This window comes from Podarcis raffonei, chromosome 6 (genome assembly GCF_027172205.1).
Source record: "Podarcis raffonei isolate rPodRaf1 chromosome 6, rPodRaf1.pri, whole genome shotgun sequence".
Taxonomy (NCBI): domain Eukaryota; kingdom Metazoa; phylum Chordata; class Lepidosauria; order Squamata; family Lacertidae; genus Podarcis; species Podarcis raffonei.
In genome coordinates this window covers 66,047,082-66,072,920 of record NC_070607.1, presented here as the reverse complement: position 1 = coordinate 66,072,920, position 25,839 = coordinate 66,047,082, and the positions used below count along the sequence as shown (strand labels likewise).

At 45.2% G+C, this 25,839-nt stretch overlaps 1 protein-coding gene across 1 annotated transcript in view; it reads left to right on the top strand.

Annotated features, from left to right (window-relative positions):
- The window catches only part of TSPAN2 (tetraspanin 2), a 69,761-nt gene extending 51,150 nt beyond the window's left edge, over positions 1–18,611 (top strand). The window contains exons 3-8 of the mRNA XM_053393596.1: positions 10,547–10,644; positions 11,761–11,835; positions 12,700–12,798; positions 13,984–14,058; positions 15,674–15,757; positions 17,564–18,611. Coding sequence (XP_053249571.1) covers positions 10,547–10,644; positions 11,761–11,835; positions 12,700–12,798; positions 13,984–14,058; positions 15,674–15,757; positions 17,564–17,629 — 497 coding nt within the window. The 3' untranslated portion in view covers positions 17,630–18,611. The remainder of the gene's footprint in view (positions 1–10,546; positions 10,645–11,760; positions 11,836–12,699; positions 12,799–13,983; positions 14,059–15,673; positions 15,758–17,563) is intronic.
- Positions 18,612–25,839: the final 7,228 nt, after the last annotated feature.

Genomic DNA, 25,839 nt, shown 5'->3' with positions numbered 1-25,839 from the left:
CAGAGGCAGTGCCCTGACAGCTTCTGGTTCAGAGCCAGGACAGAGCTTACTCGGAACAGGTCGTCCCTTAATGGAAATCCCCACACTGTAAATTAGCTAGCAAAGTTGTTGCTCCCTGCAGATCCTATTCAATAGTTGATAAAGTTGTAGGCCTTGCTACTTCCCAAAGGTTGCCTCTTGCTTCTTCATTCACTTCTGTGCCCACAAATGTCTGAGCCTGGAGCTTTCCTACAAAGCCGGCTGCTTTCTTTATCTCAATAAGCTATGATGCCTGGAGGCAGGATGCCAGACCCTGGCCACTCCACAGCGCCCTAATTGCTGGGCAATTTGCCCTCGCTTCAGTGGCTTTTAGTGCTTCACTTTGTGTGACTCACTCGGCTGAACTGTCATCTTTGAGCAAAGCTTCCCTTTTAAGGCATGTTAAGGGGAAGCACCTCTAACCTTACTCACTGAATAGACTCCCTTGCGGAAGAGAATGTGTTGCCTGCCCTTTGAAGGGCTTTCCTGGACAAGGGTGAAAAATGAAAAAGCTTCTCACATTTCTCTTTAAGAGGGCTTGGCCTTTGCCTTGCAAAGATCTAGCAGAGCCTGGTACATCCCCACCCCATGCTGACCAGCTGGAAAATATGAATGAGAGAGATTTAAAAGCCCTCATTGACATACGTATGCACTCAACATTACTCAAGCAAGATAAGGTCATCTTGGTTCACGGCTGGTTTTATAATTCATAGCATGTTAAGCCATGGATGGCCAACTCCAGCATTTTCCCTCTAGACAACGTCCCAAGGGCTAGGCCAGGACTGGGGAATTTTTTTTAGCATGGGGGCCATGTTTCCTTCTGGGCAGGCATCTGAGGGCCACATGCCCGTGTTGGGCAGGGACTAGAAGTGAAAGTGGTCAGAGCATCAATGTCAGTTTTACTTTTGTACAATCAGCATTGACATTGGCATGGTTTTCTCCCCCTGCCTATTCTGTACTGAGCAGGCAGAGAGTGGTACCTTATGGGATGGTGGCCACCAATGGATTCGTTTTGGTCACTACAAGAAGGGACATTGTGGACAAAAGAGAGAGCAGGCAAGATGATCAAACAGCCTGGGAATCAAGTATCAAACTTGGGAAGGGAGGGACAGGAGCACTCTTGGGTACATGCATTATTCGCCCACCCAGAGGTAGCTAACTCAGGGGTTGGTGTAAGTCAGGCATGGCATCCCTCAGCAGGGGCTAGTTTCTGCACAGCCTCACAACCCCTCTGCATCCTCCATTCAGCTAAGCAAGAAGCATATCAGAGTTCAAGGATACATTCCAACCAGACAAAAAGATTCAGAGGCTGAAGCAGTGGGGTTTGCAGCTTGGGAAGCAAAGGGGTGACTTGAGGAAAGTCCTGAGGCCCAGACAGAGAGGCTTGGAGGGCCACATTGAACCCCATGCCTGAAGTACTCATGAGTCAACCATATGAATTAGCCTCCCTCTTTCTTCATCATTATTATTATTATTATTATTATTATTATTATTATTATTATTTCATTTATTTCACACACTTCACCAGCAGGTTCCAAGGTGGGTTGCTACAATTTAGAATTGAACAAATTACAGTTAAACTTACAGTCACAGAAACAGGGCCCAATACAAGTACAATGCATGTAATAAGTGGGTTTATTGAGTTTGTGGTGGTCACAATGGCTTTGTTGTTGTTGTTTAGTCGTGTCCGACTCTTTGTGATCCCGTGGACCAGAGCACACCAGGCACTCCTGTCTTCCACTGCCTCCCGCACTTTGGTCAAACTCATGTTTGTAGCTTCGAGAACACTGTCCAACCATCTCGTCCTCTGTCATCCCCTTCTCCTTCTGCCCTCAATCTTTCCCAACATCAGGGTCTTTTCCAGGGAGTCTTCTCTTCTCATGAGGTGGCCAAAGTATTGGAGCCTCAGCTTCAAGAGCTGTCCTTCCAGTGAGCACTCTGGGTTGATTTCCTTAAGAATGGATAGGTTTGATTTTCTTGCAGTCCATCAATTCTTCGGCATCAGCCTTCTTTATGGTCCAGCTCTCACTTCCATACATCACTACTGGGAAAACCATAGCTTTAACTATACAGACCTTTGTCGGCAAGGCTGATGTCTCTGCTTTTTAAGATGCTGTCTAGGTTTGTCATCACTTTCCTCCCAAGAAGCAGGTGTCTTTTAGGGTGTTATTTTATGAAATCATTCTGCGTGTAATAAAAAACCCGGCGTCCAGTCACGCTCCCTGCGTCGCTCTGCTGGAAGCTGACCTGGCCGAAGAGCAGAGTTGCAGCGGTCCTGGGTCCGTGTGAGATAAGGGATAAATCAAGTCCAGAGACAGTTCGGTTCTTATCTCTAGAAGCGTTTATTTACAAGCCATAAAACAGTCACACTCCATCGGAACTCAGTGACATTCTCAGCGGTGCTCCAAAAGCACATCCGCAGCTTCTGCTGCTTAGTGAGAAGTGAAAAACAGTCTGGAAGCAGAGAGACGCTGTGCGTCACTGCTCTGCGACAAGCTCCTCCTCCTCTTCCCAGACACAGGACACCACGGAGTTCTGACCCTGTCAGTTCCAAACTCCACACCCCCTCTTGTCCTGCGTCTGGAGACAGTAGCCAACAATGCTTTCCCCATACACAGACCCTCACAGAACTCCTCGTGCTTCTGGAAGGTTAATGGTTTTGTGAAACCATCAGCGAGGTTCTTGGTTGAGGGACAGTATTTCAGAGCAACTAGCCCCTCATGAACGCTCTGACATACATTCTGGAAACGTATGTCCAAATGTTTGGTCCTCGCCTTGAATTGCCCTGTCTCAGCTAATTTAAGGCAAGGTTGGTTGTCTTCATGCACCACAACGGGCAGACAATTCTCTCCACAGATTTCCTCGACCAAACACACATAGAACTCCAGTTCTCTGCAAACCTCTGATAGCGCACTGAACTCAGCTTCAGTAGATGAAAGCGCTATGAGACTTTGCTTCCGGGACCTCCACCCAATCACTGAGTCCCCAAACTTTACCACTAGGCCTGACACTGATTTGCGGTCCTCAAGGTTAGCCCAATCCGAATCCACCCAGGCGGTCAGCTTAACATCACCCTCAGCTGACATCTTGAGGCAAAAGTCTTTGGTATCTTGCAGGTAACGTAGCACCCGCTTAACACCATTCCAGGCCTGCACACTAGGACTTGAAGCCTCTCTGCTGAGCAGATTGACAGCAAACGCTATGTCTGGTCTGCTCCACTGTGACAGATACAACAGACTACCCAGAGCTGACTGAAAGAGTTCAGTGTTTTCGAACACCACGCGTTCTACTTGCTGACACTCCTTCACGTACCCAGCCTCCATGGGTGATCTGGCACCTGCACAATCAGACATCCTGAACTTCTCAAGCAACTGCTCAATCTTACCTTTCTGGCGAAGCAAAAAGCTTCCATCACTTGCTCTTGTGATCTCTACGCCTAGATAGGACTTGACATCTCCAAGTTGCTTCAGCTTGAACCGCTTACCGAGCTCTTTAGCAAACTTTTCCACCTGTTCACTTGTCCTTGCCATCAACAAGATGTCATCAACAAACACCTGGGCCACTTGCTGTTGCAAGCCTGAATCTCTAATGTAAAGACAACTGTCTGCAAGAGATCTCTTAAAACCTAGCTCTTCTAAGGCTTCATGTAGGCACATATTCCAATTCCTGGCAGATTGGCGCAACCCATAGATGGATTTGTGCAACCGCCACACGACGCCTGGCTCACTGACCTCAAACCCTGGAGGAGGAAGCATGTACAACTCCTCCTGGAGATCTGAGTTCAGGTAGGCGACATCTACATCAAAATGGTTCACCTTCCAACCTCTCTGTGCTGCTATTGCCAAAAGCATTCTCAAAGTCTCCGCCCTTGAGGTCGGCGAATAGACCTCTGTGAAGTGGACACCCCTCCTCTGTGTGAATCCACGAGCCACTAACCTCGCTTTGTACTGTGGCTCTCCAGCTTCTGTGGGTTTAAGTCGGTAAACCCATCTGCAGCCAACAGCTTGCTGGTTAGCCGGCAGCTGTGTGAGTGAGAACACTCCAAGAGACTCCATTGAGTTCATCTCCTTCTGCATCGCCTCATGCCATTTACTGGCTTCTTCCCGAGGCAACTTCTGAACATCCTCAAAGGATTCAGGTTCACATCTAGCCACACCAACCCAGACACTCGTGGCTTCATACCTTTCAGGTGGTTTCCCTTTGGTTGATCTTGCTGACCTCCTCAGCGTGAACTCTGGAACTGCGCCTGATTCACCTGGATCAACCCTCCTATCCTCTGTGTCAGAATCATCCCCCTCTGACCTGCTGCGCCGTTTAGGGCGAACAGCTGGTTCTGCTGGCGAGGATGGTTCACTCCTTGGCTCAGACTTGACAGAGACTTGTGGAGGGGTCCTGGGACTCCCTTTTGGAGAGATACGGAGTCTCTCCCTTGGAGATCCCGGCTCTGGACTCTGTGGCTGTGGACTGTGCACCTCAGCAACAGGTTCAGCCTCACCCTCTTCCTCTTCCTCATCTGAGTCTACCAGAACATCCGGATTTCCGTGAAGACGCTTCCACCCACTCTGCTCGCAAAACTCAGCACTGCCGCTAATAAGCAGCTTGGTCTGGTTGCCAGTAGGGTATGCAAAGCGCCACGCCTTTGAACCCGGCTCATAGCCCACAAAGATCATCTTCCTGGATCTTGGCTCACCTTTTCTGCGCATGGCCTTTGGAATCAGAACCCAAGCTGTAGACCCAAAAGTGCGCAGAAAATGTACTTTGGGCTTTTTTCCATGAAGCAGAAAATACGGTGTGTCTCCTACACTGGAATTGAACACTCTATTCTGCAGGAAGCATGCTGTCCGATAACTTTCGGCCCAAAAGCGCTGTGGCAGACCCGAGTCTGCCAACATAGCATTCGCTGACTCCTGTAGCGTGCGAAACTTTCTCTCTGCAACCCCATTCTGTTGCGGAGAGTGGGGGGCCGTCAGTCGATGACTGATTCCCTTCTGCCTGAAGAACGATTGCAGCACAGAACCTGTAAACTCCCCCCCACGATCAGACTGAAAGGAAACTACTTTAGTAGAGAACCGTAGCTCTACTGCTGTGATCCAATCCCTGATCAGTGCAGCTGCCTCTGATTTCTGTTGCAGCGCAAATATCCACGAATGTTTTGTAAAATCGTCAACCAGAAGCAAAACCCACTTAGATCCAGCTAACGAAGGTGTCGGCATGGGGCCCGACAAATCTGCATGGACAAGTTCAAAGGGTTTACTGGTTTTCCTCTCAGACCTGGGGTATGAGCAAGTCGTGACCTTTGACTGCTTACAGGCTTGACAATCTAGGTATTTGTCACATGCTTTGAACCTGCACCCAATGGTGTTGCCTGCGGCCTTCCTCACATATGACCACCCTGCGTGTCCAAACCTCCGATGCCATAAGTGTAAACAATCATGGTGTGGTGGGATATTAGCACACTGCCCTTGGGCTTCTTCAATGGACTCTCCACTAGCCCCATTTTCCACCAGCCCCATTTTCCCACCAGCCCCATCTTCAATGGGCATCTCTACCAGGAAGAGCGTGCCTTTTCTCTGGACACTGTAGACCTTCTTCCCATCCCTGAAAAAGGAACACACATTGTTAGAAAACAAAACATCAAACCCAGCAGCCATAAGGGCTGGCACACTTAAAAGAGAGTGGGCAAGCTCTGGTACCACAAAAGCTTGCACCCAGTGATCTATGAAAGAACAATACAAATCACCAGATTCAGTCAGTGGTCTTTGAGACCCATCAGCTAAAGTAACATAGCGTCCAGTTTTAACTGTCTTGCAGTTCCTCAAAAGCCCAGCAGAGGTCACAAGACAATGCGACGCGCCTGAATCGATCACGAGAGATAAAGAGTGTCTCTGGCTGTTTTCCAAAGATGCCGTGGCATTTCTCGCACTCCCATCTGTTGCCATGGCCACAGTCTCTCCCGGGCTAGGGCTCTTGCCTTTTCTCAGAGACGCCATCGCAGCTGTGAGGTGATAAGACGCCTTGTCTTTGTTTTTCTCCTGGCCTGCTGCTTTCCCACGTCTTTGCTGGGAACCGGCCCTGGGAACCTGCTTTGTTGACATTCCACGCCGGCCGGTCTCCTTGCCGCCACCCTGCGCCTCTAGCGGACAATTGCGGACCAGATGTGTGTTGCTACCACACCGATAGCAGCTCTTGGAAACAAAGGCTCTTACACAGTCCTCGCCACTCCTGGCTGCTGCCCCCCCACTCCTTCTTGGGGTGCAGCCCGTGCCCTCTTTTACAGCCCTTTGCCTCTTCGATTCTTCGTCAATCAAGCGTCCGCTAATATATTCGATCGTAAGATCCTGAGGCGGCATCGTTTCCATCGTGAGAACCAAGTTCTCATAACTCCTGTCCAAAGAGCTTAAAAGCGTGTAAGCCTTAAGTTCATCTGGGAAGGGCACATTGAGCTGACGCAGCTTACTGAAGATAGTCAGCACCTGAGCAATGTGATCCCTTATCGATTCCCCTGGGGCCAGCCTCTTCTCAAACAGAGAGCGTATCACATGGATCTTTGCCCCAGCAGTGGTCCTCTGATGTACTCTAGTCAGAGCGGACCAAATCTGATGACAAGTACGTAAGCCATCAATATGAGGGAGCTGTGATGCTTCGATCGCCATCACCACATGGGACATTGCTTTCTTGTCTTTCTTTGCCGCCGCTGAGGCCCTCTCCTCCTCTGCGGGAGTCGCATTGGGCGGGGCCGGGACTGGATCGGCCTGCGTGCATTCCCATAGCTGCTTCCCCTCCAGCCAATAAAACATGCGCTTGCTCCAGTCCTCCCAATTGGCCCCATTCAGTCTTTCAAAGGGGATATTGAAGCTCTCATTGCCCTGCTGTGCAGCAGCCATCTTCCTCCCCCAGGGGCTTCAGCGTACTCACAAGTTTGCCAGCGCGCCGGACTCTCGAAGCAGCCGTTCCTCCTGGCTCTTGGCTCCGCTCTCCGGCATCTCCCTTCTGGCAGGAGATCACTGCAAATCACCGCTGGCAGCCTTTTCCCTTCTCACACTTGTCAGGAAACACGTAACTTCCATAACCTCTGCGTGTAATAAAAAACCCGGCGTCCAGTCACGCTCCCTGCGTCGCTCTGCTGGAAGCTGACCTGGCCGAAGAGCAGAGTTGCAGCGGTCCTGGGTCCGTGTGAGATAAGGGATAAATCAAGTCCAGAGACAGTTCGGTTCTTATCTCTAGAAGCGTTTATTTACAAGCCATAAAACAGTCACACTCCATCGGAACTCGGTGACATTCTCAGCGGTGCTCCAAAAGCACATCCGCAGCTTCTGCTGCTTAGTGAGAAGTGAAAAACAGTCTGGAAGCAGAGAGACGCTGTGCGTCACTGCTCTGCGACAAGCTCCTCCTCCTCTTCCCAGACACAGGACACCACGGAGTTCTGACCCTGTCAGTTCCAAACTCCACAATCATTACTCTGGCATTTAGACTACCGAAGAAGGGAGCACATCCTTCTCCCTGGCATTTACCTGGATGGGGATAAGGTAAAGGTACCCCTGCCCGTATGGGCCGGTCTTGCCAGACTCTAGGGTTGTGCGCTCATCTCACTCTATAGGCCGGGAGCCAGCACTGTCCGCAGACACTTCCGGGTCACGTGGCCAGCGTGACAAGCTGCATCTGGCGAGCCAGCGCAGCACACGGAACGCCGTTTACCTTTCCGCTGGTAAGCGGTCCCTGTTTATCTACTTGCACCCGAAGGTGCTTTCGAACTGCTAGGTTGGCAGGCGCTGGGACCGAACGACGGGAGCGCATCCCACCGCGGGGATTCGAACCGCCCACTATGCGATCGGCAAGTCCTAGGCACTGAGGTTTTACCCACAGCGCCACCCGTGTCCCCTACCTGGATGCGGATAGGGCAGGGTAATAGGACAATGAGCCTGGGGGCCAGGCCTGTGTGGGTGCACCAGTGGGGCAATCCAGTGCTCACACTGATGTGTCTGCACAATCATGACCTCTGCCACCCTGCCCCATCCCCATCCAGGCAACCTGCAGTGATGCCAACGACTGCCCCACCACAGATGCACTTCTGAAAATATGTTGCACATTTGCACAGGGTGGCACTACGTCTAATACTGACATAGGAGTGGTATTAGAAGAAAAAAGGCATCTAACTTCTGTGGAGAGGGAGAAAAGAGGTGACTAGCCCAAATCATGTGAATGTGATGATCCTGCCGAAATCACGTTCCTGGAACGGTTAGGAAACCGCAGTGTTCTCAGAAAGGGATCCGTCTTGGTGCTAGAGAATATATCTTGAAGGTTCAGGTTCAAGCAACTTCCTCGCTTGGGGAAACTTTTGTCTAAAATTTCAAAAAGCAGCTGAAATTTCAAAAATCAGGGAACATAGTATACATCAGGTCCCAGGTATATACTGTACATGCTTCTGGAGAAACAGAAAACATGGTGTGCTTTATTTCTAAAACAACCTTTTCGGGTTTTTAACTAAAGAAACATAAAACATTTTTGTATTAAAAGCCTTGAAAATAGTTCCTTAAGGGCAGCATCAAGTGGAGCCTAATGGATGCTTCTGCTGCCCTCTGGTGGAACAGCTTTGGCTTTGCATCTCAGCACTCGAAAGGTCTTGTCTGTGCAGCCACACACACTTCTCAGAGGATGAATATCAGTTGTGGAGCTACAACCTTTACCTGGCCTGATCCAGGGAAATAGCATGAATCCACCCAATGGCTTCATACTGAGCCATATTTTGCAGGGAGGGTGGCAGAGAAGAGCATTATTACACTTCTGGAATTGACTAGCTGAAAGTGAACAATGCTGGCAAACAATAGCACCTGTTCCTAGGCGGTCTGAACGGCATGGTGGTGTGTGGCAGAACACACTGTCATCTTCCAAGTTCCTCCCTGTCCTACCTCATTTGTTTGAGATAACAGCTGATGCTTCTCTTGACTATGGGCATAGAGTTCCAGTTGCTCATCCATAGGAAAAGTTCTATCCTAAATAGAGGTATTTCTCAAACCCAGAACTTAGATTGCAACTCTCAGCAGCCCCAGCCAATGAAGTGTACTGCTGGGGCTGCTTCGAGAGCACCAGGTTGAAGAATGCTGACTTTTAAGGAAATTGGACTGTTTCAAGGCCAGTCTGGATATTGCATTTGCCATATGGAATTCTTTGCAAAAGGACCATAGCAACTCTCCCTATCTGTGACACCTGGAGAAGCTTCACCGGTACCTTGTAGAAGTTTCATTGATACCTTGCGTGAAATCCTTAAACTAGCAAACCCAAACTTCCCTGTAGATGCCCTTCTTCCCTGTAGATGCCCTTCTTCCCTGTAAGATGCCCTTTCAGAGTCCACATTCAAGGCAAGATTCTGGAATTCCACAGCAAAGCTCCTCAATTCTTTAATAAGAAGAATAATGCAAATAAGCTAATGTGACATGTGGGTTAATTTGCATTACTGTTATGAAGCAGCCACCATATAGAATGAGGCTCAAGTGCACACAGATATGTTATGATTGTGATACAGGAAATGATAGAGGAAGAAAACGCAACAGATGCTAGGAAGAACTTTATTGTTAAGGGCTGTTGCCTTCATGTTCTGTTTGTCTTTCTGTTCTAAACACCTTTTTCTTGTACCCCACCCAGATATCTGTATTGACAAAGGGCAAGTTATAAATATTCATAATAAAATAATTAACTGTCCTGATTGTATGTTTCCCATAAGCATTTGGCTGCCACTGTGGGAACAAAATGCTAGACAGGATGGACCTATACACCCAGCTCAAACACAACAATAAATATTCATTTATTATCACATGTCAGAGCATTGGGCTCATGTGCAACTGCTGCTTCTCTCTTCTCCAGCATAGCTCCAAAGAGGTGATTGAAAGTTTCCAGGTCCACTTTTTATTAACCACAGTTGAATGTTGCATCCAATTCCTAAACTGTGGCTAATTTTAACTATGTTTTTTAAATAAAAAACAACAAACAACAACAAAAACAAAAACACAATCCGGCTTCATAAGCTAAGGTTTGGAGTTAGCTTGTTTCAATGACTATAGTTGAGACTAATCACAATGTGTCAGGGTTTCAGACTGCAGTTAGTCTAAAGCAGAAGTGAAACTTCTGAGTTCATCCTTAGACCAAGGAGTGGGCCTATCTATTGTATTTTAAGAGAACCTGCCTTTCATCACAGAGCCCCAGAACAGGTGATAATCATATAATCATGCAGTATTGAAATCCAATTAAACAATTTAAATCAAACTAATAGAGGTCTTACAATTATCAAAGGCTAGGATAAAGAAGTGTGTCTTCAGCAAACAAACAGCAGAAACCATATAATGAAGATGCTTGATGCAGCTCTAGTAACCCAGGACATCATTGGCCTACTTGGTGCCAAAAATGGATTGCATGGAACAGTCCCGTTTGGGGAGGGAGGGGAGGCAGACAAGAACCATCCTAGCACACAGGTAGGAAATGACATGGGGGAGATGTTCCTTGTATTCTTTCTCTGATGATTCTGTCTTCCCCGTAGGACTCTATGTGCTAATAGGAGCAGGCGTGCTGATGATGACCGTGGGGTTTTTTGGGTGCTGTGGAGCTGCGCGAGAATCTCAGTGCCTGCTTGGAGCAGTAAGTAATGAACTTATGCACAACTTGGGTGTGAAATTAGGGCTTTTCAGACATATTTTGTTACCCCTTTCACCTTGTGGCAGAACCAAAACACCTAGTAAGCGTGAGGTCCTCTCTTCTTCCCTCCCTTCATATTCCAGCTTTGACACTTCCAGCCTAGATTTCTTAAAACCCAAGTTCCCTGTTACATCTGAAAAGGGAGGATCTATATTAATGTCAGTTTGCTAGCTAGAATCTTAAACCAAGATAAACTATGATTTAAGATCCTCCATAATTGTCAGATGGCAGTGGTGGTTGCTCGTGAGTAACCTGTCAGGACTCCGACCTGTCTTTTACAGGTTTTATTTTGGTGCAAAACTATTTACAGTGCAGAACCTCAAGTTCATGTCTGCCTCAATCACTAGCAGAATCCAGGAGTGGTCGTTTCCGGGTCCTCCCCCAACATAAGAGCTTAGTCACCCCCAGCCTTTTCCTTCCTTCTTTGTGTTTTACACCTCTGCGCAAGGTGGGTGATGGAAGAGGCATGCTTCCCTCCTGGCCAGCTTGGCCAGGAGCGGTGCTGAGGCTCCCAGCAGCATCCTCTAGCCCTTTCCCCTCCTTTACCTGGGAGGTGTGGTTTTTCCCACCCTCAGACTGACAAGGTACGGCACTGGGGCTCCCAGCAGCATCCTCTGGTCCCTTCCCCTCTTCCCCACTGGAGGTGTGGCTTTCCCCACCACAGGAAGAGGAACTGCTTCTCAAGATTTTTGGAGGTTCCCTGTATCCCAACTGCCCCTCTGCCTCCCTTCCCTGTTCCGATGGCAGTCCCCTGACAATAATAAACCAACATTAAACAGGATTTCCCTGTTTTGGACATACATGGGATGCTATCTTATACTGAGTCAGACCATTGGTCCATAATGCATGGTATTTTCTACACTAACAATGGCTCTTAAGCAGGAGTCCTTCCCAGCCCTCCCTGGAGATGATGGGAACTGAACCTGGGGCCTTCTGCATGCAAAGCAGATGTCACACCCCTTCCCCTTTACCCTGTGGCCTGTGTAATATATTTACTGCAGATCGTCAGGAGAAGGTTGTACAACCTAAGCCTGTAATCCTGTCTCCATCCTTTTGCAGTTCTTTACCTGTTTGCTGGTGATTTTTGCTGCTGAAGTCACTGCAGGAGTTTTTGCTTTTCTTGGCAAGAAAGCGGTGAGTTCAACGTTTGCTGTGCACCACCACATCCCCAGAGTCTCATGCTAACGAGTAGTTTATAAATGTATAAAACAAACAAAAGGTAAATGTGTCTTTGATGATAAACAGAGGAGGTTAGAACCAGATGAACATGTTATGATATAAGGAGCTGTCATGGGTGTAGAAGTCCCATTGATTCCAGCGCATTTGAAGGTTTACACTTAAAAACAAAGTATGAATTAAACAAACACGTGAAGACTTTTCAGGGAGCCACTCAGTGGCAAATTCAAGTTTGCTGCTGGTGGAAACATTTCTTTCTTGCATAAAGCAGACTAAGTAGTTTATTACCCCAAGTACAAAACTACAGTGCCCTGGCAGATTTTTCTTGCCCTTCACCCATTTGCTTAACACGTTTGGTTGTGAATGTGGTGGTGTTCCATATGAGATAGCTCAGTTGGTAGAGCACGAGACTCTTAATCTCAGAGTTGTGGGTTTGAGCTTCACATTGGACAAAAGATTCCTGCATTGCAGGGGGTTGGACAAGATGACCCTTGTGGTCCCTTCCAACTTTACAGTTCTATGATTCTAGGAAATCTGCTAACCCAAGAGGTGGTCAAATTCCTGCCTAGCCTTTCTCCTTTGGTACCTTCTTAGCCAAGTCTAGCCCCCAGGTCATGCTGTGCCTCTGGGTTTTCATTTCTTTAAAGCTATGCAGTAAAGTCAGATTTCTTCCCTTCTGCTTGTCTTTTTTTCACTCATCTCTCCTTCCTGCCAAGTAGTAGAGGGACCAAGAGCCTAGAGGGAAGCCAAGAAACTGCAGAATAGTCCCTCCAATTCTCACCATCATGATCTCATTGAGGCTGTCTGTCTGGTTTACTGCAGGCTGTTGAAGAGGTCCAGCACATCTATGAGGAAGCTTACGAAGACTTTGTGAATAATGTGGGGACAAGCAACAAAACCCTTATCCAGTACCATGAAGCAGTGAGTAACTTCTGAATTCAGATCAAGGCTGCCTTTATGAAGTTTCAAAAGAAGGCTTTAAGTCAGGCATACTGGAATGGAGGTTAAGGCTTGCTTCATCTTCACTGCTCTGACCTGGTGGTGCTCCTTACTTAAAGTACCTGAATTTCACATTCCACAGGAAGTAGGCAAGATTCCCTATGGCATCTGGCTTAAACACCTTTAACAATAAAGACCTTCGGTCTATTTATTTACATTTATTTATTACGCTGTTATCCTGCCCTTTTTCCAACTAGTTCAGGGTGGGGTGCGTAATTTCCTTTTTAAAAAAATCCTCACAATAACCCTGTGAGTTAGGTAAGGATCTGCCGTAAGCCAATGCTGAAAGCTAGATAAAAATGGCCTAATCAAGCAGATATTTCTATTTGCATACAGATTGGAATAGTATGTGAACCCTGACTTCAATAAGTCCTTTAGTTTGCATGGTTGTGCTTGAATTCACTTAGCTTAATTGACTTTGCTAAAAATTGAGCTTAATGAAATACATTCAAATTGTCAGGTTCAGCAGATTTTCAGCACTTCTCTCCCCCCCCCCCACCGCAATACTGTTTAAAAAAATTTTTAACAAGAATATGCTAAACATGTCTGCTTAGAGGTCCAATTAATTTCCCAGTTAAGGAGCCTGTTGGAGACACTACCTTTGGCCTAACCTCTGTTACTGCTGTACCAACTAAGGATGTTGTTAGGAACTAATATTGCCTGCATTTTCAGTGCTACAGAAACCAGTGAGGAAACATCTCAGGGAGATATGGACACATCAGGCCAGTTTCAAATCTCTTTAAACTATCATCATGTCCAGCCTACACCTGTGCTCAGATGAAGGTTTCCCCACTGTTGGTTGCACTAAACCAAGAGTTCAGGGGGTAGTACTCCATCAAAGAGATGCACAACGAACAGGGGGGGGAAACAGTAGTAGAAGGGTAGACTCTGGGCAATATTATTGATGCAAGTATATTTTGGAGCGTATGAAACTTCAGCCTGGAACAAGAGTTTAATGTGAATTTACAAGTTGATGGAGAACACTGTTATGGACTGACTCATAAATATAATAAAGAAATTTATTATTTATGAGGGGGATTTCTTTATTTAAAAAATCTTTCTGGTGTTTGGTGGTTGTTTTTTAACATTTTATCTCTGTCTTTCCAGCTTCAGTGCTGTGGGAGAGGAGGAAATGATGCTGCAGTGAAGCCCACCTGTCCAAAAGACATTGAACAGCCCAGAGTAAGTGGCTCTGATGGACATGTTGCAAAAAATAGCCCTGGGATGTGATAAGACATGTAAGTCAGAGAAGCTGGTGGGAAGCCAGATGAAATGCTCTGGACGAGGGCCATTTGGCACTGGTCTTTTTTCTTTCCATTAGTCATTTGAGATGCTACTGAGGAGTACGCCAGTAGGACTGACTTTCCAGCAGCTGTCGACCGTGCTAACTCTGGGCACCTTTATAGATCTGAACAATACCACTGCAAAGCACAAGCAATGCTTAATGAAGGGAGAGCAAATTCATTGGCAGCCTGCTTGCTTCCCTTATCCTTGATACTTGCTTGCTGATTCACATGTATTCCTGCTCCATGTCACACCGAGAAACAAGGCCAAATTAGGCAACACATGGAATACATTTATCTGTTTTTGTCTGTGCTTCTTCCCAGGGCAAATGGCAGCTTTATGGGAGACAGGATTTTCCCTAGGACCACGGCATTGCAGGAAAGGGTAAACCCATGCAGTGCAGTCCTTAAAGGTCTCTTGACAAACAAGAGGCCTAGCAGAATCTGATGGAACCTGGCTGAATTAAATAAAGGTGCCCAAACTTTCATAGCAGGTTCCACCTAGGTAAGCCATGAATCCTCTTGGAGGTCTTAATTCTGTATTGGGTGAAATTAAGCAGCATACCTTATTCGTAGCATTTGCCGTTGTGGCAGATTATGCAATTTGTGGCACACCGACTCCCTTCCTCTGCACTGTTCCGTTCTCTGCTTCAATTCTTGACACACAAATGCCACACAACTTTGTGAGAAAACCAAACAGGAAACAACTAGGAGAAGCTGCAATAAGGAAAGGAGAGAACGAATGCACCTGGTATGCCCAAGATTGCTTCTTGAATGCTTGTACCTGTCAGAAGGAAGCAGCAGCAAATTTATCCTTGTTTACAGGTTTCACCAAGCAAATTATAAGAAGAGCAACATCAAAATCACAGTGAAACTTTATGGGTGCTATTCAATGCTATTCCTACTCAGAGTTGACCTATTGAAGTTGATGGACATTGCTAACTTAGGCTCATTACTTTCAGTGGGTTTACTCTGAGTAGGCCTTGATTGAATATGTGTATGATCTTAAATGAAGAGTATAGTTTTAATAAATGTCATCAGGGCCCAGGGCTTGGGCATGCTAGAGTGGTGATGTGAGGCCCAGTTGGGCATATAATAAACACAAATATCAAACATTTAGGAGATTATGGTGGTTCAAGCCAGTGCTTCTGTAGTGGTGTGCTGGGTTGTCTCAAAAAGCCAGAATCCCAACCACAGAAAAGGCAAGGAAGGCAAGATGGAGCAGAGAGACAAAGCTGGTGAGATATGGGTGAGAACTGCTGCTGCTGTCAGGGAGCTCCTCAAGCCACTCTTCTCAAGGGTAGCTCAGAGGAAGCAAATGTGGGAAGGCAATTCCTACACCAAACAGGACAGTCAGGGGCAGAAGTTGTGAAGAGGAAAGCGGTTTACTAAGGTAGATTTTCCCCATGGTTGCCGCCAAAAATGTGTCAACTGGTCCTTAGTAGAAACCAGAAGGGCTCTTCAAGACTTCTTTGATGTTTAAAGCATTGTCAACACCTTCATGTCTCTAACAGAGTTGTCTGACTGAAATCGAGACTCTCATTGACACAAATCTTCGTTTAGTTGGCATTGTTGGGATTGGAATTGCTGGGATCACAGTGAGTAATTACCTGATGACAATACTGGTACTGGTGCTTCTGTTGTTGCTAGCCGTGTGTTTGCGAATCCCCCAGGTCCTTCCAAGCCAGTGGAAATCAGGTTGCTGAGGAGCTCAGAGTATGAATGTAGATATCCCATGTGTGGAACTTAGGGCTTGTCCTCACTATTGCTTGTCCTATGCCTTGAAAGTATGGGTCCAAGTGGTCTTCCACTTGACCTGCTCTTTCTTGGCATGGGTCCAAGCACTTTTGCCTTTGCACTGCTTCTTTCTTCCAGAAAACACGCTCTTTGGAGTTAAATCAGAGCAAATGGCAGTCCACGGAAAACATGACAGAGGCAGCCCTGATTATTCACATGTCTGCACCAACCCCTTCATACACTTCTGCTTCAGACACCTTTCTCCCCTGGTCAGCTCTGATATTGGAAGGAACTCCTATTAAAATTAGATCCCCAAGCCACTTGTACACACCCCATTTTGCACATGAGTGGGGCAGACATATGAACAACAAAATGGATGCCCTGTTCATGTCTAGTTGGGCCTGACTCAATGCATTCTGCTGAGAACATTGTTTTCCCTGCTCTGAAGCTGGCTACTTAGCAAGTTGTACCATGTAGCCTCTAGGTGTCAGCATTATATCAATTTGAATGGATTTTATGTCTGTACTGTTGTTTTGAACTCTTTCTCTATGTGTGTGCATATTTGAAAATTGCTTCAGGATGCCTCATAGAAAGCAATTCATAAATGAAATAAGTGAATAAATGAAATTTATTTATTTATGAATAATAATTCATAAATGAAATTATACACAAGACTGACAGTTGTAGCCGATCCTCAGGGCCAGAATAAATGTGGCCTTAATTGCCTTAATGTGGCCTTAATTGGCCTTTCAAATGTAAAAAGGCAATGCAGGGAGAGCCTGAGTAGGACTGAAACATGGCAGATGGAAAATAATAATAATAATAATAATTAATAATAATAATTTTATTATTTGTACCCCGCCCATCTGGATGGGTTTCCCCAGCCACTCTGGGCGGCTTCCACAAAGACCAAAAATACACTAAGATGTCACACATTAAAAACTTCCCTGAAGAGGGCTGCCTTAAGATGTCTTCTGAATGTCAGGTAGTTGCTTATCTTTTTGACATCTGATGGGAGGGCGTTCCACAGGGCGGGTGCCACTACCGGGAAAGCCTGTAGCCTTGCTTCTCGCAATGAGGGAACCGCCAGAAGGCCCTCAGCGTCCGGGCAGAACGATGGGGGTGGAGACGCTCCTTCAGGTATACTGGGTGGTTTAACACCTTCCCCTACACCACAATTTGTATGAAAATTCCTCTCCCCCAAAGCTGCTGCCATGCCTCAGAGGGAAGCCAACAGAGGTTTCCCTCACAGGACTAATAGCAGCTCAAGGAATGGGATAGTTTCATCAGGATTGTGGTATAAATGACAATATTAAGACCCCACCTACCTAGCATGGTTTAACCCCCACCGCCCAGCAGCTATCTGCATTCTTTAAATGTGCATCTTAAATGCTTTCATGCAACTAGCATTGTATTTTAGTTTGGCTCTAAGTCATCAAATGGACAGAAACACACATCAAATGAACAGAAATTTGGATATATGAGCATTGCTCCAAGCGATATCAGCCATGCCCTGCTTCACATTAAGGATTATGCTCCTCTCTGATGACTCGACTGTCCACATCTCCTGAGAGCAATCACTAAAGTTCTCTGAGCTGCCAGACATAGTGACAAAAATCTCCCCGTGTTTCCTGGGCATCCTTTAAAATACGTTCCTTGTGTTCCAGATCTTTGGAATGGTCTTCAGCATGGTCCTCTGCTGCGCAATCCGGAACACAAGAGACATGCTCTAGAACTCTTGCTTCGTAGCATTATCTTCACCCTAGGGACCAGAGACCGGAGGACTTCTGGATGAATCTGCAAGTGCACTTGTCCGCTCAGCTTAACAACTGTAACCATTTTAATTAGTGGCGTTAACCAACTGACAGAGAGAGAGAGAGAGAGAATGAGAGGTAGATGTTTGGGGAGCGTGAGAGTTTTACATTGTTTGCATTTAAATTAAGACGAGGAAATCTGAAGCAAACAAATAGGATGGGCGTAACAATGTCTTCTTCGATGCAGTGGCAGCATTAGAAACAAATTTATTTGAAACATGACTTTGCACATGTGTGCAGGTGATCAGTGCCTATATCTCCATGTTCAAGTACATGTGTTTGTTTGTAGGCACACAGATGCATGTGGTCCAGCTGCACAGATATCTGTATATATGGTACTCCATATGATTGTATGTATGTTTTGTGGGTGGCTGTATTTTTGCATGCACGTTCCTGCAGTATATATACACTTGGGTGCATACCCAGGCTAAAGCCCTTTCCAAGTGTCCTCCTCATTGCTGATAAGCCATCTCGTTTTTATCTAACAGTGTCCAAAGGTGACTACATTTAACCAATTGGATTGGAAGTAAATGATACACGATTGGCTCTGTTCCTGGACATCTCACCTTGGAGAGTTTCGGTAGCTTTCTTTGTCACATGCAGAATTGTCTTTAATCCCTGAAGGCTCCATGGGGAACACAGTGACCTGCACAAAAGAAAGTAGAGGCTTTTCTTAAAAGATGGCAGCATCCAGTCAAATCAATTAATAAGTGTAAAATGGAATTAACTGGGAACATGGGAACTTTTTGTGAGACCTGTGCAGCAATGTTTTTGAAAAGGACCTCTTTCTTTTTTCCTTTTCCAAAACTCAGGTTGTCCTTGATGAGGAGCTTAACCGTGTTCTATATACACTGGGCTTCCTGATTGTTGCTGTTTTCGCTAATAAACACCACTTTGTGCCTTTTGATTTAATTATTTTTAATATCCACAAAAGGAAAGGTCCTTTCTGCACAATTGAAAAGCTGTGCTCCCAACTACATTGGGTACCTAGCATCATAATCACACAAGTTTCTTTAATGTTTATATCACACTTTCCAACTTTTGGCTATATAAACTGTGCCTTTCACAACTGTGCACTAATATTTCCATATTCTGTCACACCCATGCCACACAGTCCTAAACACATTTATTCAGACATTATGTGTCTCTCTGTTCAATATGACTGCAGCCTTCATGAATAAGGATCATAGATTTGCTGCAGGGTATAATCATGCTGCTGTTCACAACTTTTCGTTTGCTGCATGAGCATTTCTGCACTGGCTTAGCACAGAAACAGTTAAAAAAACAGCAGTAGACAAGCACTGAAAGAGCACTGCAGTATTGTAGTAGCACAGCTGATGAGGACACTGAACAGTTTTTTAAATTACATTTAAAATAAATGTTCCCGATATTTTGCAGACATGGAGTGGAGCAGGTGGGCACTGGGTCACTTGGCATTAATGAGATTTCAGACAACAATCAGTTGGTTCCATGAAGCAGTTATGCTGAGAAGCTACTGAGAAGCTACAGGGAAGTTGTTTGAACTCTGTACAACAAACTGATAATAACTGTGGCAAAAGGATTCTCGCTTGCACAATGGGACTTCCCTTCCCGCCCCATGTGTGTCCCACGTCCTCCCCAAATCTGCTCCAGTTGGGCAACCCCCAGAACAGCCTTAAGGGTAGGAGGGAAGAGGAAAGGGGGGAGTCCCATTGCTCATGTGAGAATCCTTGTGTTGACAGGATATTACTTAGCATTCCAGTGAATCCAAGCCTGGACATTTATTTTGCTAAAAAATTGATTGTTTGGAAAGGACTAGAGACAAAAATGAGAAACTCTGGGTGGTTAAAGCACAGCATGCTGTGAGCATCCTTCCATGTCATCTGTAGCACAGTAAGATGTAGCTGCCAAACTAGCCTTTAGAGATTAGTTTTTAAAGTAAATGTCAAATGGTCTGTCTTTGCCTTATCCCTGTTTTAGGAATGAAGGTAGTTGACTCAGACTTATTGCTTGAACAGAGGCTGCTCAGTCTCCTGGGACTATGTGTGCATAGGAGCCACTTTATAAAGGTGATGCCAGTGAAAAAGCTAGCTTCTCTGGCTAACATGCACTGATCCTGTCCCTGGGGTTCCTGCAAACCGAGTGGGAGGGTCAAGATTTTGGAATGAGAGAAGTAGCAATACAACACCCATTATTTCCACCAATTCTTTCTAAGAATCTGAGGCTGGCTTCCAGCAGGGCATTTCAGTTAGGTCCTTGTCCTACATGTGACCAAGTCATGCTATTATTGTCCAAGATGCATTGTGGGTGAAAAAGAACACTGTATGATTGAAATACCTCAGGAGTTAGTTTACTGTTTGCCTCTGTGTTTTACATTATTTCTATTTATTTCTACTAAAAATGTTTCATGGAGAAAAATAATCTGATGGAATTAAACCAGCCAGGCGGTGGGAAATATTTTATGGTGCAGTCTTGATTCATCACAATCACTGGGGCCTTGAGCTGCATCCTTGGAATATTTATATATATGGAGCCCATTTCTGGCAAGCTGCCATTTTAGGAGTCAGAACTCTGTTATTTTGTCCTTTTTAATATTCAGTTCTTTTGTTTTGTTTCATGTGAGAGTAGGCCTTCAAAAAGAACAGGTTAGTGTTTTCTAAAATGCTATGTACCCCATGAGCCTTTGTTCCATCAAAATTTCTTCAAAGGTTTGAGAATTTAGGGAAAGTGTAGTGTGCACCCAAGTGTGTATGTGTGCATATGTGTTAGAGAGAGAGAAACACCAAGTTGTGTGTAACCTTTTCTTCCCATTTTCCCAAACACATGTTCATGTGCACCCCATTTCCCCTAGATTTAAGTTAAACCACTTTATCAGTCTCTACTGCTTGGCCCAGTTCAGATATCTGGGCACACGGTAATGCCTTTCACATGTTGGGGGCTAGGCACAGTCTCAGGAATCCATGCATCGTGCACAATTTGCCCCACTCACACAAGAGGTCATTTGCTGCAGGCCGCACATGCTCCTAGCGCCCAAGCCCAGCTCCCAGCTTATGAAAGACACTTCCAAGACCCTGAGAGGCTCAACAAGGTCCCTGTTTTGTCAGTGAAGCAGAATTGTCTGCATCGCACATCATTTTTATCTGAAATTTTCAGGTGTGGGGGGTCAGAAATAGCTGTATATACCGTAGTCTGTGTGTGGAGAGGGTGTGCATCATTGCTCCAAAATTGTCATCTAGATGAAAATATTTTAAAATGAAGACTTCAGGAATTTCTGCCAATTTTCCATGTGAAACATAAGATTTTGGCAGGGAGAGTAAAGCCCACTGTAGCTGCGAGTGGTATATGTGTCCTTTTATTTATTTGTAAGCATTTCTACTTTGCTCTTCTATTTGAATAATTATTATTTCCCTTAGGAGTCAGGTCATCTTCTCCATTAAAATGCCCACAAATTCTCAAATGAAGCCAAATGTGGAACAGTCACTAGAGAACAAGAACTTCTGGGCCTTTCCATAGACTACCCTATGCTTCCATCTTTGAGCTCTGCTTTTGTCCCTGCCTCCTCCATTTTCCTTTCTTTTGTCCCTGACAACTCAGGGACAACTTGTGCATTTGGATCCCATTTCAGGAACTAGGAGTGTTGTCCCAGACCCTGTAATACAACTTTCTACAGTGTTTTCACAGTTGTGCTGATCCTTGTCAGCTACCATCCACTCTTTGAAATACCTTGCCCTCCCCCAGTTTTATGCTTCAGGATCAACCCAGGAAGCCCCATTTAGCTGAGCCCTATTTTCATACCTGCCTTATACTTAAGAGACAAGTGAGCCATTAACCTAAATGCAGCTTAAAGGAAGAGTTCTACTCTGCTTCATTCTGACTGTCGCATTCCTTATTGGCAGAGAGAACTATACCTACTCCCTCTGCTAAATGGAAACTATGAATACCAGAGCAAAGCCGTGGGATGGCACCAGTTCAGAAAAGACTCCAAGCTGGCAACTTCTCCACTTTTGTCATTTCTGTGGAATGGCTCTGTCCTGTGCAGACCTCACCCTTCTCTGCTGAATAGTGCTGATAACTGAGCCGTGGGTTGCAAGCCAAGGGTGGGGATGTGGTATCCACACAGACAGATTGGGCAGCGCTGTGAAAATAGAGCAGCAGGGACATACACATGCACACACACGCCATTATTTTGAATTAATGGGCACTGCTTGCTCGGCCTCAGAGCAGCAATGACATTCTGGCTTTTGCCTCTTTCATCACCGACTTCATCAGAGTTGCCAAGCTTGGAGAAATCAGTCTTGCTTCCCAAATACCATCTGTTGTTGCTTGGTTGCTTTTTTTTTTTTTACCTCTAAGTGCCTTCTTGGAAGCAGGGCTGAGAGCCAGTTCTGCAAGTAGACCTGTCTTTTTCTTTCTTTTTAATCAAAGTCAGACTTGAACTCTACTGCTTTCTGGTGAATTTTCACTTCCCTGCATGTCTTTCTATGCATGAAATTGTTATACCAATCCTCAGCTGCTTTCCAAAAATAATAAAATGATTAGTTTGGAATTTTAGATCAGAAGAAATGTAGTGGCACCTCGTGCCTATTTTTCTGGATTATTTTTGTGTCCCAGAAAGCAGCATATATTAAGCCTATTGGTGCCTTTAAAAAGTTCACAGCTGTAGCCTTCCCACCTCACCATGTCAGAAATTATTTACAATTGCATACCGAAGGATATATCGACAAATACTGGTGGATTATTATTTAGTTCTATCACTTTCTTAACCTTTGTACTTTTCTAAGGTGTTTACTAATGGTATGCAATCAGGGAGCATGCTGTCAGTCTGTTTTTGGAAACACGGGTTCCAAACGATTGCCCAGGCTGCAGGCATTGTTTCAACCAAGTTGGCAGCTTGGCACACTCAGATGACCATACCAGGCCTTGATGAGAGTAGCACAAAGAATCATGAGACAGCTTCTCCCTCACATTTAGTAGACCTACAATAATGTTTACAATGAACGAGAGCTGTGCCTATTGGTGGTCGTTGCTGTGGCAGGCAGGTGCCACCTTGGGTTCCTGTGGGGAATTTGCCCGTTTCAGTGTGCTGCTACTTCTTTGCCTGAAGCATGATAATATTCTCTTTCTATTTCCAAGCTCTGATAAGAGAGATTAATGTGAGAAATGTAGGGATCCAGCAGGAACACCAGACAGCAGATAGAGGACACCTTGGAGCTAGTGTGGTCAGATTCTCCCAAACATCTTCAGGATATCACTGCTGCTGAGCAAGCAACACTCCCCAAGCTACCAAACACAGCACATGTGGTCTACCTCAGCACTAGGACTCTGCAGACTCACCAATCGACGCCTGCTGCTTTAAGCAAGGGAGGGTGAAAGAACAATTTGAGAGCCCTTTAAAATACATTGAATAAGCCCTTACTTGGAGGGGAAGCTTTTCTAACCTTTGTCCCTTGTGGAGCCATGGGTACATTATGCATCTAATAGATGCTCTGTCCTCCTGCCTAATGTAAATATGGGCATTCTCACTAGCCATGGGAATGACTGTTTACACTGAGTTCAGACCTTTGGTAAGTGGTGTGTCGAAGTGTCTATTGAAAAGTAGCACCTGGCCACTCCTGGGAACTTGCAGGGATCAAAGCAAGGCCTGAAGACACAAAGCTGCAAAATAGCCGTGACTCCTGTGCTGATACCCCCACTGGAAACACGTGCCCAGTTTCTAGTGAAATGGATGTGCAAAACTGTTTTTATTTCCACCTTTTAAAGCCTATGTGTTAAAGTTTGTATAAGAGACTTCATTAACTCTTCAAATGTTAGTAGAAATATAAATAAACATAGTCCTCCTTCACGGCGTGGTTGATATCTGACAGCATCAGTGCATCAAGTTCCTATCATGGGAAAGCAAATATGTTCACCATCTAGCCATTCCCTCTGGCTATAAATGTTATTAGCCCTTGTTCTGTTAATGAAACGTGTTCTAGTTTGGCCTGCTTTCTGAATGCATTTTTTATCAGCCTTTCTCTACTGAAGTTGATGCAGAAATCTAATAAAAATAATAATCTGAAATGAAAGTAGTGGTTGTCTCTTTTTGCTGACCAACATTTTAATGCACATTACATGTATTAGCTTCCTTTCTCAGATATATCTCGGATGGCATGTTGTGCGTGGAACAGACTGGTTTGGGATGTGGAGGGGGAAAGTCTATGGCTCCAAAGAACATTTGCACTAAGAATGCAATGAATGTGTGCTAGGCAATGCTTTTTTTCCTTTAAAAAATGTTTAGAGGTACACTCATTTTCCTACTCATATTGAAATACTGCCCCTCAATGAGGCCAAACTTAGATTCGCAAAATTTTTAGGGGTATGCATACCCCTGCATCCCCCCAGAAAAAAAGCACTGGTGCTAGGATATATACTAGTAGCATGTTGAGCCATGTGAATGATGGGCATTGCATGTTTTAATCCTGTGCATTGCACCTCATTCAAGCTGTAGTTCTGCATAAAGCCCCAATGAACTTAATAGCATATCCAAGTAGACGTGCATGGGATTGTGCTTTTACTCTCATTTGCCATTTCAATATTTGGTTGCTCTCCTGCAAATCCAAAATACATAGACAACCTGTGGCTCTTTCTTGTAATGCAGTATTGGCTGTGGTGGAGGGTTACTGCTTTTATCTTTGTGCTGCAGACTTAAATGACTGTGTAGTTTTGCTTCACTGACTACCCATTTTCTTAGTATCAATTAGGGAAGGTTTTCCCAAAAAAACACATATCATGGAACAAGTTCTTCAGGAAGCCAAGCTAGCTGCCTCTTGTTTCTTACAAAGTCCTTTTTCAGATGACTGGTATATTGTGGTATATGATATTACAAATATACCATGGAAAGGGCACTTGCAGAGCAAGGAAAATGTAATTAAAACAGTTTGAGAGAGCTGTGGTACATATTTATATAGGTGTCAAAATGGCTGCTGGTGGTTTTTTGCCTGTTTAATATTGCAATCTTATATATGCTTACTCATAAGTTAGTCCCATTGAGTGCAGTGGAACCTGCTCTGATGTAAGTAGGTACAGGATTGCAGCCTAAAGTGCTCCATGTTCTTTGGACGGCCATGCCAGCCTCCACTGGTGGAGAAGGAGAGGATGGGCTGGACTGGAACGACTAGACAGAAGAGGTGGGTGGAGGATCCCACCTGAATTAAAAGTATTTATTTGTATGTGTGTTCCTTACCTGTGAATTAAGTGGCTTGGCTGTGAGAGATGTAGTCCAAAACTGTATCAAATCAGCTAGTATGAGCCTCAAGAGCACAGATATCAAGAAGAGGTATTTCCAAGCTCTTACAGTGTTTAAATCAGGTGTGAGGAACCTCGCTAAACAACTCCCATCAGCTCCAGCAAGCTGCAAAAGAAGAAGGCATAAACAAAGGGTGAGGAATCTCCATTTGGCCCTCTGAACTCTTCCCCTTGTAACCTACTTCTCAGCAGCACCCTCTCTCCCCCCAGCCACACCTTTCATTAACCTTACCTGTCCTGGAATGGCCAGAATGTGTTGCTGAACACTGATAATGCCTCTTGCTTTCCTGGATGGAAGATGGAGCAGATATGTGTGTTTAAAACTGAACTACTGTACAAAGGTAGCATTTACCTTTGTTGCTCCACCCACTTTTACCTGGGGCCCTGCCCACCACTGGCACGTGGCCCCCGAAAGGTTGCCCAAAAGGGAATGTGGCCTTTGGTCTGAAAAACTTTCCCCACATCTGGTGCAAACTATGGATTTTATTATGCATGCTTTTTCTCTCATTGACCTCAGCAGCATTCAAGGCTTATGCACCAGTGTACCGAACTGCAGCCAGTAAGAGTAACTGAACAGTAGGAATAAACTTGCACACAAGCACAGCAAGTTTTCAAGTTTCTGTACATATTATGCTCAAATTGGCTCGCATTTTCTTTTACAACACTGATAAAACCAATAGATCCAAATAGTCCAGTACAACCTACAATATAAAAAAAATATTTTGGCATAAGGCAAATTGTTTTAGGATTTCTGCTGTTGTGGAGCATTAACTTATCCCGTGCTGAACATAGTCCATCTTGCATCTTTCACTCTCTCACCTCTGCAAATTTTCCTGGAATAGAGGCATACATAGTAATTGAAAACA